The sequence below is a fragment of the Colias philodice genome, chromosome 11 (assembly GCF_061535455.1).
Source record: "Colias philodice isolate Cphi_HAF_F1 chromosome 11, ilColPhil1 Martin Lab GWU primary, whole genome shotgun sequence".
Lineage (NCBI taxonomy): Eukaryota > Metazoa > Arthropoda > Insecta > Lepidoptera > Pieridae > Colias > Colias philodice.
Window position 1 is genome coordinate 8,163,130 of NC_143096.1, and position 13,711 is coordinate 8,176,840.

General features: G+C 32.9%; 2 protein-coding genes and 1 long non-coding RNA gene across 6 annotated transcripts in view; 2 read left to right on the forward strand and 1 right to left on the reverse strand.

The window, feature by feature from the left end:
* heph (polypyrimidine tract-binding protein 1 heph) overlaps positions 1-13,711 on the reverse strand; it is a 357,204-nt gene that overhangs the window by 109,041 nt on the left and 234,452 nt on the right. The window lies entirely within an intron of this gene.
* LOC149484750 (uncharacterized) overlaps positions 1-13,711 on the forward strand; it is a 133,132-nt gene that overhangs the window by 37,244 nt on the left and 82,177 nt on the right. The gene's annotated exons all lie outside the window — the stretch shown is intronic.
* LOC149484751 (uncharacterized) lies at positions 10,490-13,438 on the forward strand. Its single transcript, XM_089701018.1, has 2 exons — positions 10,490-10,969; positions 12,133-13,438. Exons 1-2 carry the CDS (start codon positions 10,935-10,937, stop codon positions 12,455-12,457), a joined length of 360 nt encoding a protein of 119 aa, XP_089557144.1. The 5' UTR covers positions 10,490-10,934; the 3' UTR covers positions 12,458-13,438.

Consider the following 13,711-nt stretch of genomic DNA (forward strand, 5'->3'; position numbering starts at 1 on the left):
ATTGGCAAGATTCAAAGATACGACGTTATTGCCATGATACGACCATGAAATTTTACTCTCAGTTCGCCTGAAGAAGTTTCACTTCAATATTTGTAAATTTTCAGCCGTAATTACCTACTTATCAACGTAAAGAAATTTCATATATTTGAAGGAAGGATATAATAAAATGCAAAAGACAACATTGTTTACGGATGCTTATAATGTACGAATATCGGGTTACACGTCTGCACATTTATTGAAATCTTGTTTACATCGCTGCTAATTGATTTTTATTAATTTACATGTTCTTCTCCATAAGAAATTGTAACATAATTATTTTACTTCGCAATAAGTGCTTTACAAGGAGAATTCCAATCAATCACTCGTAAAAAGGAATCACCAAATCCGCTTAACATTTCCAGGAAATAACTCTTAACATAGACCTACTTAAGTATTAAAACAAAATTGGAATTTCCTGCATTATTTTCACAAATAAAATAGCATTTCTTGACTACAGTTTCCACATCTAATATATATATTAAATCTAATTGCCACTACGCACGGCGCGCGCCTCTGTTCAGTATCAAAATGCGGCTTCCCACATTACAACTACTTTTAAAACATAATAAGAGCACAAAAAGAGAACGCCTGGTATTTTTCACTCGGCAAAAGCTTTAGTAGTAAATCACGAGCCACTCGCAACGCTTATAGGAACGAGGTTTATTTTAAAATGTAAACTTTTCAGCAATAATACTACAGTTTAGTGTTAGTAAATCAATAAATGTCTATGATAATGGTAGTTTTTGATGGGTCGTTGCCAAACAAAGCGGTTGCAATTGTTTAATATAAGAAGGTTATGAGATTTCGGGGACTTTTAAGTCGTCTGCAGTGCTTTTGTGGAATGTGTTTCACATGTGATTTGGATGATCCGTCTTTAAAGAAGAAGTTCCTATTAGTATTACAGGTTTGTACCTATATGTTTTCTTTACATTCGGCCTTGAGTTTTTAGTATTGGTAAAATATACAAATAGGGTGAAGTAATGTTTCTTATTCTAATGTTTCCTAATTTTGTCAAGTCGCTTTAGAAAACCCTATTGAATTTCTTATCGAATAAAGCTTTCCTTTATTCGAAAGTCTAATTAGCTAACTTAATACAAAGTCGGTTATTATAATCTATTAAATCGAGTAAAGCTTTCAAAATTCATCATAACAATTTAACTCTTTGTTAAGCTGCAAATAGTTACTAAAACTTCCGTCAAGAAATAACATTAAGGACATTACATTTTAATTTGCTTACTCACGACAACCTCTGCCTTTTGTTACTTATAAACTTTAAATAGTGAGGGAGAATATGCGGCTTTTATCTGCTCGCTTTTGTCATATCTTGTACAAGTTACATTTTCTTTGAAGTTAGTGCGTCATATCTGCATTAAATCTTTTGCCTTATTCAAACAGTTTACATTAAAATAAACTAAACTTCTTGCACGTATTTCCGAGCTTATTACGTCCATTGTTAAATTTTATTTCCATCATTTAACTGCGATAGATAATGATGATTTTCAAAATCATTATTCACGCACGGATTCGCAAAATGCAATTTACAATAAATTACGTTGATATTAATAAGTAGGTAGGTTAAGGGTTGGAAATAATGGCGGGACCATTCATCGTCAGATAAATTGCGAGTGGAGACAGTGTATTGAGATTACGTGCTCCAATATCCGGAATAAGTCCTCTTTGATTCATTCCTTGATAAATCGCTAAACTGGTCGGACGACTCGTCGCTCGACAGCGTGCGTGAAAAACTTTTGGACAAATGACGTGAAATTCACGTTCTTGAGGAGTCGCTAACAGTGAAGAGAAAATTGTCGCAATTTGTGGACAAACTTAGCCGAAAAGATTCGTGAATAAAACACCACGTCTTTGTTCCACTAATGCACGATTAACAACCCATTTGACTGTCTTTTAACTTCCTATTCCGCATTTTAACATAATTCAAATAATAATGCTTATTCTAAATAAATTTTACAAAGTATACGTTGTTCATATTTATTACTTGTTCAAGATTCCTGTGTAGTGTACAATAAACTCTCAGCCAATAATAAACAATTCAAATTTTCGCAGAGCATATATTATTTCTAAGAATTAGAACAAGGAAAAAGAATGTTAAAATAAAACGAAATTCTGAGCTATTTGATAGAAATCTTAAGGCTTTTTAGTTTTATAAGTTTGTAATAGATCACAATTTCGGTCTCTCGATTAATCCTAACACTTAGTCGTTACATGTGAAATTTACGAGTTTCTCTCAGGAATCTTCTTAATAATTTTGTAAGCGAATGTTCGTAATATACGGAGTAAAGTGGGATCAAAGAAATTATTTTTGCAATTTTCTTAACCGAATTTTCATGTATTTTGTACCTATATTATGATCGCTAATTCGCTTAGTTCTTTCTCAGTGACATAGTAGAGATGAGATACATAGGTAGGTATCATTTTTTTATTTATATCTACCTTTTAGTAGGGATAAATATATTAAAGAATAAAACCTGAAGAGCGCCTAGTTGAAAGAATTTATTTTGTAATTTTGTACACTAACTTATACAATGTTCGTTAATGATAATAATTATATTAATATGATTTGTGTAACAGTGCACTTAATTAAATTGTTTTAACTTCTATTAAGTAAGTAGTTAATTTAATTTTCGATATATGTCACAAATCCCAACCAAAACAAATCTTCTACAATGCGGTAATAATTACTGAAATAATTTCAGTATGTAGGTAATCAATTATATCGCCAAAGCAATAAAAAGGTGAATGTCTTGATTCACAACAAAGCCCGATCAATTGTTGAAGCAAACAATATTGGGCGTTGAAGGATCAAATTAACATTCCTCAGTCGATTTAACAGATTAACGCCAATCTCGCTAACGCAGGTATTCTACGAACGCGACCGAACTGCAAAACTGGGAGCAGACCTTAACACTTAATCCTCACTAAACTATTACACTACATAAATTTATTCAGTACAGATCGCTAATACATCAGATAAACTTCGTCTTCAACAATGTGAGTTAAGACACGGAATGCGGACGAATATCGACCTTATTGCTATCGAGCAAAGTTAAGGTATATAGTGTCGGTGGGTCGGAGGAAAACTTTAACTGTCAGGCTCATTACTAAGTTGACTGGTACTTACCGCGGATCGCAAACTGTGCTTTGATCTTTATAGCGGCTAATTAATTGAACTAGCAAAGATTAAACCACTGTATTGACAGGTGACGATGTACACGAACTTTTGTAATTAAGGCGTGTGTAATTATCACTTTGTTAATGTGATACCATTAAGTTTGTTTGTACCGAAAGCTTTTAACAATTGTAGAATTTAAAATTCATACTCGCTATTGTGTTTTACAGTTAACTAGTTTACGCCTAGATTTTTCCTGGGCTTAGCCAAAAATATTGTAGCTTTCCACCGGTAAAAGAAAAATCCTATAAGAAGTTTTTTTAAGTTTATCCAACCAAACAACCAAAACAAATCAAATCTTTTCACTTCAAATTAATACTAGTAGAGATTTCTAAAATAATATGAAGCTATTAACTCGGAATACCTGGCCTAATCAGATATTAATAGTCTTCAACGTACCGTTATGTTAGCTTTGGATAAAAATAGTATATATGGTAATAATAAACTGGTCTAAAATAAACATAGCGTCCGTTTTGAAGATTTTTCTTATTTTTATTATAATCATAATAACTATATCTTTATATATGTTTAATATTAAAAAAAAAGACGGGTTGCACTCCGGGAATGCCGGCAGAAGTGAAAACTTGATTATTAACGTTCAGCATGTTTGATATTTTGGAATGGTATCCGTCTTACGCATGGAATATAAGGGCTAAAAAAAAACATCCGTCTTACGCTTTTTCGATCAGGCCACGTGTCCTGACGCGAGTTTAAGATTTTATACCCAACGCCGCTAAAGAAGTTTTCACTTCAAAAATATTGTATAATAAGTCAGTAATGATAAAATAATTAGGTATTGTAACATATATCAGACCGATCAGTATGAAAATGTTTAAGAGTTTTTATCACCAGTGTAAACTGCAGTTCGCATTCATTGTAGTTTTTAGGATCAACAGTCGTAAATATTTTGTATTATGCCAGCCCATATAAATGTAAATACCTACGCAATAAAAATATGTTTTTATGAAATTACACAAAAGCGCATTGCTACGAACCATTATGAAATGGGCAATATTTTCGGTCAGGTGTTCGCAGAGTGCGCGTAAAACCAACGGGACATTTTAAAATTTTAAACTGTATAATATGTTCTACGCACTATTTAGTAAAGCGTTTGCTCTGCTGTAAATATCTGTTAATATTAGTCTGCGTTAAGGCGATTATGTTCAAATTAATTAAGTTTATCGCTAACCCGTGTCATTCGATAGACAATTAACGATTCTAAAACGTAACCGTGTAACGTCCGCGAGGGCCTGTTCGTCCCGCCGTATTCTATTACCTAACCAAACAATTGGGAAATGCCGATAAGTAAATGCTAGTTTAGCAAATCCGCCCTTAAAAGATACGGCGGCGATTAGATATTATACTATCATCTTTATAGGCAGGCGGCTTAGAATTGGACCTATGTAAATATTTATAAATCTTTTACTCTTGATAGATGCGATTTTTAAGTTTGTGTACATAGTCGTTTTATTTAATGATTAAAGTTTTTAATTATGATAAATTTTACACGTTCAGTTATAAACCTAAATAAATAATTATTCATAGAAACATAACATGTAACTGGTCAGCAGTATGCTAAATTCTAGTAACTCGCTACCACCTTGTGCAACTCGAGCTTACGAATGTTTGTACGAAGCTTTGCTACTAATGCTTGAACTCCGATCTTACATCACGATATTCCTTACTGAACATCTCCGGTGCATGCGTATTTGATGGAGTTGGGTATCTGCTAGTATTACCTTGTTACGTTTCGGGTAACAAAATTATTACGTGGAAATTATTAGCATGATACGCAAATAAGGAAACATTTCTGAAACGTTAAATCTCATTCTCCTCTATTTTAATTAAAACTTAAAAGCTCAATCTTATTCATATAAAAGCGAAATTAACCTCCGAATTCTAGACCAATTACCTTAGTACCTACTAATGTTCATATTTAACTAGAAAATAAATAAATATATTCCAAAAGTGTGGCAAAAATTGTAGGTCCTATAAAATTTCAATTGACTACATAAAACGTGGGGCGTTGAATTATATCCTAAACCTTCAATCGAGTTTCAGGCCCATTTAAGAGCTGATAATGATGTCGTGGTTATAACTCATAACTCAGATGGAATTGAAACCCAGAATCTTGGTCGTGTCAAGATAATAATCGATGTTGATACTACTGTTATACAAACGGTGCAAAAATGCTTCGACGGATAGTACTTATATTATTCGTAAAATATATAAATATACCTTAAAGTATTTTAATTTTTTTTATTGGATCTGGTTAAAGATAAACTAATCACATATTTATGCTACGTATTTTATCATCAACACCCTTATGTGACTATAAAATAATCATATAAACTATCGAATATATTTTGCTTAATAAAAAAAGAGTTATCATTTTTGAATATTTTTGTAATTGCCTATGGTCACTCATCATTAAAAAGTTTGGTGAAATTAATGATTTTTTATGTGTAATTTCAACAAACTTCTGTGTCAAGGACATAAACATAGTTAAATACAATAACAGCTATCTAAAGTAAAATCAATATGTTTTATGTTTCGGAGGTTATCGCTTCACTTTATCGAATCATCCAGTGACAAGCTTTCGAGTTGATCCCGATAACAAAACTACAACGAAATCTTTGTTCTTTTCATTGTTTTATTTGATTGGAAATTAGCTTCAAATACAACAAAGCTGTATAAAAAATCTTAATCTTAATACTATTATAAAGGCGAAAGTTTGTAAGTATGGATGTATGGATGTATGGATGTATGAATGTATGGATGTTTGTTACTCTTTCACGTAAAAACTACTGAACCGATTACAATGAAATTTAGCACACATATAGAGGGTAACTTGGATTAACACATAGGATAGGTTTTATCCCGGAAATCCCACGGGAACGGGAACTATGCGGTTTTTCCTTTGAAAACGTGGGCGAAGCCGCGGGCGGAAATCTAGTGTAATATATTATGAATTATGATCAATAATTTTGAGAAACACATGAATAGATGCGATGTACTGCAAAAGAAAACCTTTAAAATTTTCGTTTAGTACGCAAAATAATAAACCTTAAAAGTTTGTTTATATAAAAATTAAATGGAACCGGAGTTACCCCTTCATTGTCGTGTCCTTTCTTCAATTCAAAATTTCCTCATCATTATTAGTGAAGATACCTTATAAATATTACTTGAAATAAGCATTGTCTTTATCACAGAAGGCATATATTTATCTCAATATCAGTCCCAAACCATAAAAAACCCATTGAAACAACACATTTTTGTAACCATAACCATATACGAACGTTAAAAATACACGGTAGAAAAACAATTGCAGAAACAGCAGCGTCACGGGCGGTAATCGACACCTGTGACAATTAATGCCCGCTGCACGCACCACTTTCATTACACTACAGTTTGTATTCCGATACATATCTTTATTGTAAGCTTTGCTTTATGTTTTTATTCACTGAAAAACATTCTATATTGCAATATTTCAGCCATCGATAGGTTTGTGTGTCTTTGTTAATTACGCGGGCTGTTGCCAATTGTTTATTTAAACCTCAAATAGGTTCTGGGAATAAAATGCACTACTTGTAGGTACTTACAAGTTTCCTCAATGTAAATATTGTAAATATGATAGACGTTGATATTGACGTTTTAGTCCGGGATACATCGCCCATTTTTGCAAGTGATTACTATCAAGCTAATTTTTCGTGAGTAGCTTTATTTTGATGAGATGCCCAATAATTTCATGAACGAAACTCTCGATTGTGGTAGCTTACAGAGGTAACAAGGATAAAATTTTTTGATTTGACGGTTCTCAAATATTTATTACGCAATTTGTAGGACAATATGTCTGTTGAATTATATAAGTATTAAATAAGTGAAAATAAAAAAAATCAGCTGGTTACTAATCATTTATGATGACTTCGTTATCGATACACATTGGAAAGGGGGACTCTTTGATCAAACCATAGATTTTGTAGGACAAATATTTTTTCGAATAATTTAGATAATTATCTTGAGATTGAACAAAAAAAAAACATTCAGTTAGTAATTAATATTTGAGAACCATCAAATCAAAATATTTTATCCTTGTTTCCTCTGGTAGCTACCACAATCGAGAGTTTCATACATGAAATTATTGGGCATCTCATCAAAATAAAGCTACTCACGAAAAATTAGCTTGATAGTAATCACTTGCAAAAATGGGCGATGTATCCCGGACTATTTTTATAACCATCGAGAAGATGTGATAAGAAAGAAAGAAAAAAAAACATTTATTTATTCATGTAGGTATGAATTTAACAATCGTATCTCTATGAAAATAACATTTAACAATCAGTGACCTAATTTTTAACCATTACCTAATTATCACTGAAATCGGCATAAAATAAGCGACACTAAAAGAAACGATGATAAAGCTATTTTAGTAGACTCTAAATATGAGCGGCTAAGCAGTTGTAAAACTTTTAGGATACTTCTCGAATTTCCCTTGTTCACGTAACCTCTTAATTGTGACCCCATTTTTTATTCGTGCTAAATTTCAGTTTAATCAGACGGACGGTCACGGAAATATCTTAGAGCGACGAGGCGCGGGAAAAGCTTTAATATAAGATTGTTGGAAGGAAAAAGAAAGAAATTGTCATGGCAGTAATAACCTGTAAACGTTCAACTGAAAACGTTTTATTTAAAATTGTCCCGTTAAGTAATGCAAGGTATTAAAGTAGTTGGCTTAAATTGTAGCGACGGAAATATTCAAATGGATCACGGATTTTGTTGTATTGAAATAAAGTATGATAACTTTTGATATTAATATAAATAAATAAAAATTCAGGACAAATTTCACACACGGCACAATCTGATACCATACTAAGCTTTCGCTTGTGTTATGAAAACCAGATGGCTGATAAACATATATATATGTATATAATTTTTAAATAAATACTTAAATAGATAATTAACACCCAGACACAGAGCAAACATGATCTATGTTCATCACACAAATATTAGCCCCGGGTGGGAATCGAACCCACGACCTCTGTCTTGGAGGGCAGGACCACTATCAACCAAGCCAACCGGTAAGTCAAATGTGTATTTCGATTACACTTTGAATTTATTGATAAATAATAATTATTGTTTTTATGAGCTATTTTTAGAACTATTATCATTAAGTTCCAATAAGGATAATCGTCCGATTTGTAATAATTAGCCATTAAAATAATCTGGAAAATATCCAAAAAAATGCCCTCTTTATGTCACTATAATATACCCCCGGCACGTTTTTATTTGTATAAATCAAAGTAACAACAAAACAACGCTGTATCTCGGAGCGTTATCAATAAATCTTATCGACTTCTCCCCAGTTAGCAGATAGCAGATAAAAAGTTCATTCCGCACTTCGATTACACAGGAGTGTGAACTTCCCCTTTACCCCTATTTAAGGGAACAAATTCGAGCTCCCTCTATTTAAACAGTTAAATACATATGTATGTAATTTACGTCAAGTGCGGTTTACACATGAACATAATATGTTGAATTGGATGAGAAAACAATATAAATCTCGGCCACGCGGAGGGTTTTGCAGCTGATTTGTTTAACTCCGCTGGGAATCGTTAGACAAATGTGTTGTAACTAGCAGGCCGTTGTCTATTAGTTTGTAGTTCGTATAAATGGAAGGTACGAGTGCCAACCCGTACATCACCGGATTAAATAAAAATCAGCTGTTTAGTTTTAAGGTTTATTCATGAGCACAGAAAATAAGTAAGTACCTACCTATTGGTGTTTAAAATAGATCAGTTAGATACCTGAGATTCCAAAGCCTATACACGTGTAGCTGCTGAAAAAATTCAACTAAGAGCCGATTTAAATTCAACGAGGCATCAGGATCACGACGCGAACGCATATAAAAGCTAAAAAGCTTAACTTACTTAGCTGCGAAACACAAAGTCGATAGCCGGAAGCCCTGTAGGCATGGTTGAGCCCGTCCCCAACATTGTCATCATTTAAGCCTTACATTAGTGAAACTTGCGCAGTTTGTGCCGCCACCTGGGCCTGCAACACACTATTATGGATATTTTATACTGAATAAAGTGGAACACTTTAAATCGCGCCGGTCACGTTTTTCACTATTCAGCTTCGATGTTTGCTCTTTCATTAATAAAATGGCATTTTAAATGAATCAATGAGGCTATTGGATTGTTATCTTTATTATGGCCTTTTCATTTAATAAGCTCACAGCTTGTTTCGCAGGTATATTCCGTTATTGTTTCATTTATAATTGTGAGTTTAAACATTCATAATTTTACCCTCATTGTGGTGGTGAGGGTTATTATTGTAAATTCTAATGAAACATTAATTGAGCGTGTGTTCGCTAAATTTAAAATAAGCCTTGTTGAATGTGAAGACATTAGGCCAAACAGGGCTCCGATACTCACCTAGGAGCGACGAGCTTTCTAAAAGCCTTTCTGTTTGTTCAACCCATTTCAGCTCTCGCGTATAATCATCATGACAAGAGACTGCCATTCAAATGCGATACGTACTATTTGGTACCACGAAAACAATTCAAACGACACGATGTAGCTTAATGAATACAAAGACGTACATCATATGCCTATATCGTGGGATTACGTAGTTTTAAACGTGTAAAGATTGTCCATTTAGCGGAATTATATTTTGGTTTACAAGTGTAATTAAATTTACAATATGACATTCACTCTGAGGTTGATTAGCAAGGTCATTGTATAGATTTATTAGCTAGCTATGTAAAACAAATAAATTCAAATATTAATATCTTTAGATTCAATCAGTTTCTATTTTATTGCCTGCAATTCACGTGTCCGCATTATTTTAAGATACTTACAGAATGTGTTAAAATCAAGTTTGTATGATTTAAAAAGTTATCTTTTCCTACTCCAGCAAAATAGTAAATACTAATATTTAAATTTTAAAAACTCACAGCATTTCGTATTCCTTTAAAATATTTTAAGCTATTTCATAACAGTGTTTAAGTAAATAGATATTTGAACTTTTAATCATACATTGGAAGATTCCTGAAAACAGCTAGCGCTATAATATATTGGAAGTCTCCCATCAATCTAATTAAATTTAAAATTTTTGAAATAAAATAATCGTATATATTATAAAATGCTTATCCGCAAAAATAATAAAGTGACGTAATAAAAAAATAAAAAACTCTTGGCAAACAAAATACTGCTACTTACGCAGCGTTGTAAAAAAATAAACTTGCAAGTTTCTCTAGGAACAGCAACATACCTGTAAATTAAAAGCATCTATGTAAATATTTATTTTCCTATATTTTAGTGGATTCAGTAAATCTGTCTGCGCTGTTGTGAATTTAAATTTTACGTATAAAGTGCCGACGTTTGACGCTTCACATCAAGCTGGTTTTGTGTGCCGGGAATTATATATTAGGATCACGAATTCATTTATTATTCTACGTTCAGCGAAAACATTAGTGATATTAACAAATGTATAAATGGGAAGTGAAATTGAATATTAATATCGGGATGTGTATTGTTGACATTGCAGGTTTAACATTCCTGAACTCTATGGACTGTCGGTATTCGCTATTTAGAAGCAGAATTGATTTAGAAGACAAATGTAGAATTAAATTAAAATGCAAGAGAAAAGAAACGCCAATAAAGAAAGCGTTTGATATTCAATAATTTCCCATAAAAATGGAGCTTGAATGAACCGCAGCCGTCAATTGCTCGCTGCTTACTAGTAACTTAGTAAGCCTTTCGAGTGCGTAAAACAACGATGCTGTCCGGATCATACTGGTATCGAGTGACGTCACAGCGCAGGTATGACAATGCATCTCGTATTAAAAAGATATTATACCGATTGGAAATATTGTTTTTGAGCAATGCTGAGGAAGTATGCTGTTATTAATAACATTGATATTATATAATTTTATCGCTCTTTTTGGAGCATTTTCAATGCGGTCCTTTTTAAATCGAGTTGAGTCCTTTTCAAAGAAGTTATTTTATTCAGTTTATTTGATTTTTTCTCTACTATTAGTCATGTAGCAACTGAAAGGGTTATCGATTTGTTAATATCGTTTATTATTTGTTTACTTATCATATAAAGAAAACTTATTATGATAGTAATGTGACATCTGACTAAAAATCAAACAAGAGCCTTTCTTCAAGGGTTGAATTTTTATTGTTGTTTGTTTATAATTAGGAATTAACCATACCTATAGGCTATAGGGATAGTTATAGGACATATAGTTACTTCAGACACTAAAAGCACGATCTAGTACACTTTATCTATATATTAAAATCGTTTAATCCGTCAGTCCTCGGATCACAGACACAATAGAAAATCTATTGTGTCTCGGCCCGATCGGGCCGCTCGGTGGTCAATGGGTTAAATCTGGTTTGTTGGAAGGATGGCCACCCATAGTGAAATCGCAGACAAACCAATGACAGGGTATCATTATGCATAACATAGAGACGACATTTGCAATTGACTTCCAATGGAAATTGGAAACGCTAGTTTATATTTCGTTTATAACGTAAAATTCAATGCTTGTCAAGGAATAGGTACGTAATTAAAAATAGTTGGTAATATGTATAACGGTTAATGATGATTAATACTTAATATCAAGAGCCGATGTTATTATAATAAATACCTTCGTTTGTTTATTATGTTGAATGAACCTAAACAAAAAAAAGTAAGAGAGTTAATGAAAAATATTTATCTAGATCGAATTATGAATATAGAATAGAACAGAATATTTATCTAGACACAATATCGTTAAAAAATATTAATATCGTTTTAAATCCGATATTTGTTGACAAAGCTTTTCCTTGTAATTTGAGGAAAAACTAGTCAGCAGAACTGACTAGTTTAACGTCATAATTCAATGTTTTTTGTTTCAGTACCGCACTCTCACGGCACCAGATTACACTTTTCATACAGATTAATCACAAGTGTAGTAGTCCAAGAAGGGTAAATATAACGAATAGTAAATACATCCGACTGAATGGGCGAACGAGAAGCGCCGGCGCAGCGAGCATTGCCCTCGCTCCACCCCGCCCCCCGCGTTGCAACGCGACTGACGGCATTCCGCCGCGCTTCCTGACCAAGGCAAGTGCAAGTACGATGCAAGTACCCCCCCCCCCTCCCTTGCACCGCCGCCGCACCCCACCCCTCGACTCCCGACTAGCTCACAAAGAAACAGGCTCAAATCGAAACGTTCTGTAACAGACGATTAAAATACGCCACAGAAAATAGGCTAATCCACGACATCCTTTTGGGAAATCCAAAATTATATATACACACAATCCTGTTATTTGTAAACGAAATATCAAAACCTTAAAGGAACTCCGATTAACATTATGAGAAAGGAACTTCAATTGATATATGTAATGTAAGGGCCTTTTAAATAATCATAATCTTGTATTAGATCAAAAAGGCACTTTTATGTCTGTAATATGCTTACAAAGAGCTTTGTATGTATTCTGATACATTAAGTTGATTGTTGAAACATTTCATTGCATTGGAAGTAGGTCCGTATCATTTACGTATTAACCTATATTTCCATTATATTATTAAAACAGGAAATATAGTACCTATTCTTATTTGTTGTAACACCGTTATGTTTGAATATTAATAAATTAATAACCTTTCCTAATGCGCTACAATTTTATTTCTTACTCTTCTTAGATACCTATTTACCGTACAATAACAATTTTTATATCAATATCTGAAATATATTACCTTCATAAAAGCAATAGGTGGATGAAAAATGTCGTATAAATACCAACAAAAAGTCACATCGCAAAACTTGAAAGCGGTACGAAAATTGAAAACGGTCGCACGCAAAACAAATTCTGATCGAGATCCCTGAAACCTATTCGGTGTAACTTATTCAGATATACATATAATCCGGCAGTGTCGAAGCAAAGCAAAAAGTATGGGAGCACCCGGTAATAGTCCGTCTACTAAAAAGCGTTTCCACGAGGCTTTTAAGCGCTTATCTTGGAAAATGATAGCCGCGACCGGACGTTGAAAGGCTGTGACGGCAATTTGCTTACATTAGGACATTTTTAGTATCGAACGTATGTGTTTAGGGAATACTTTTGGTAACATTATATTTGGCCACATAATGCCCGTGCTCGTTTATTACGATCCTCCTCGATAGAAACTGTATAGTTTTACATAGAGTGGTCAGGGTGTAGAGATAATATTTATGTCTAATAAAAATTTGTTATTATATTTGTGTGATAAATACAATATAGCAATAATAATTAAAAATCTTTCGTAGAAACTACTCAGATGTTATTATTTTTGTTTTAAATATTAAATCAATCATAAATCTAAGAAAGAAAATAAAATACGTTAACCGTTATAAATAGTAAGACCTACTCATAAAATATTTTTTTGAAAACCAGCATCATGTAATTAAAATACAATAACTTCCTTCACCCAATGCACGCATAACTCTTTTACACATTA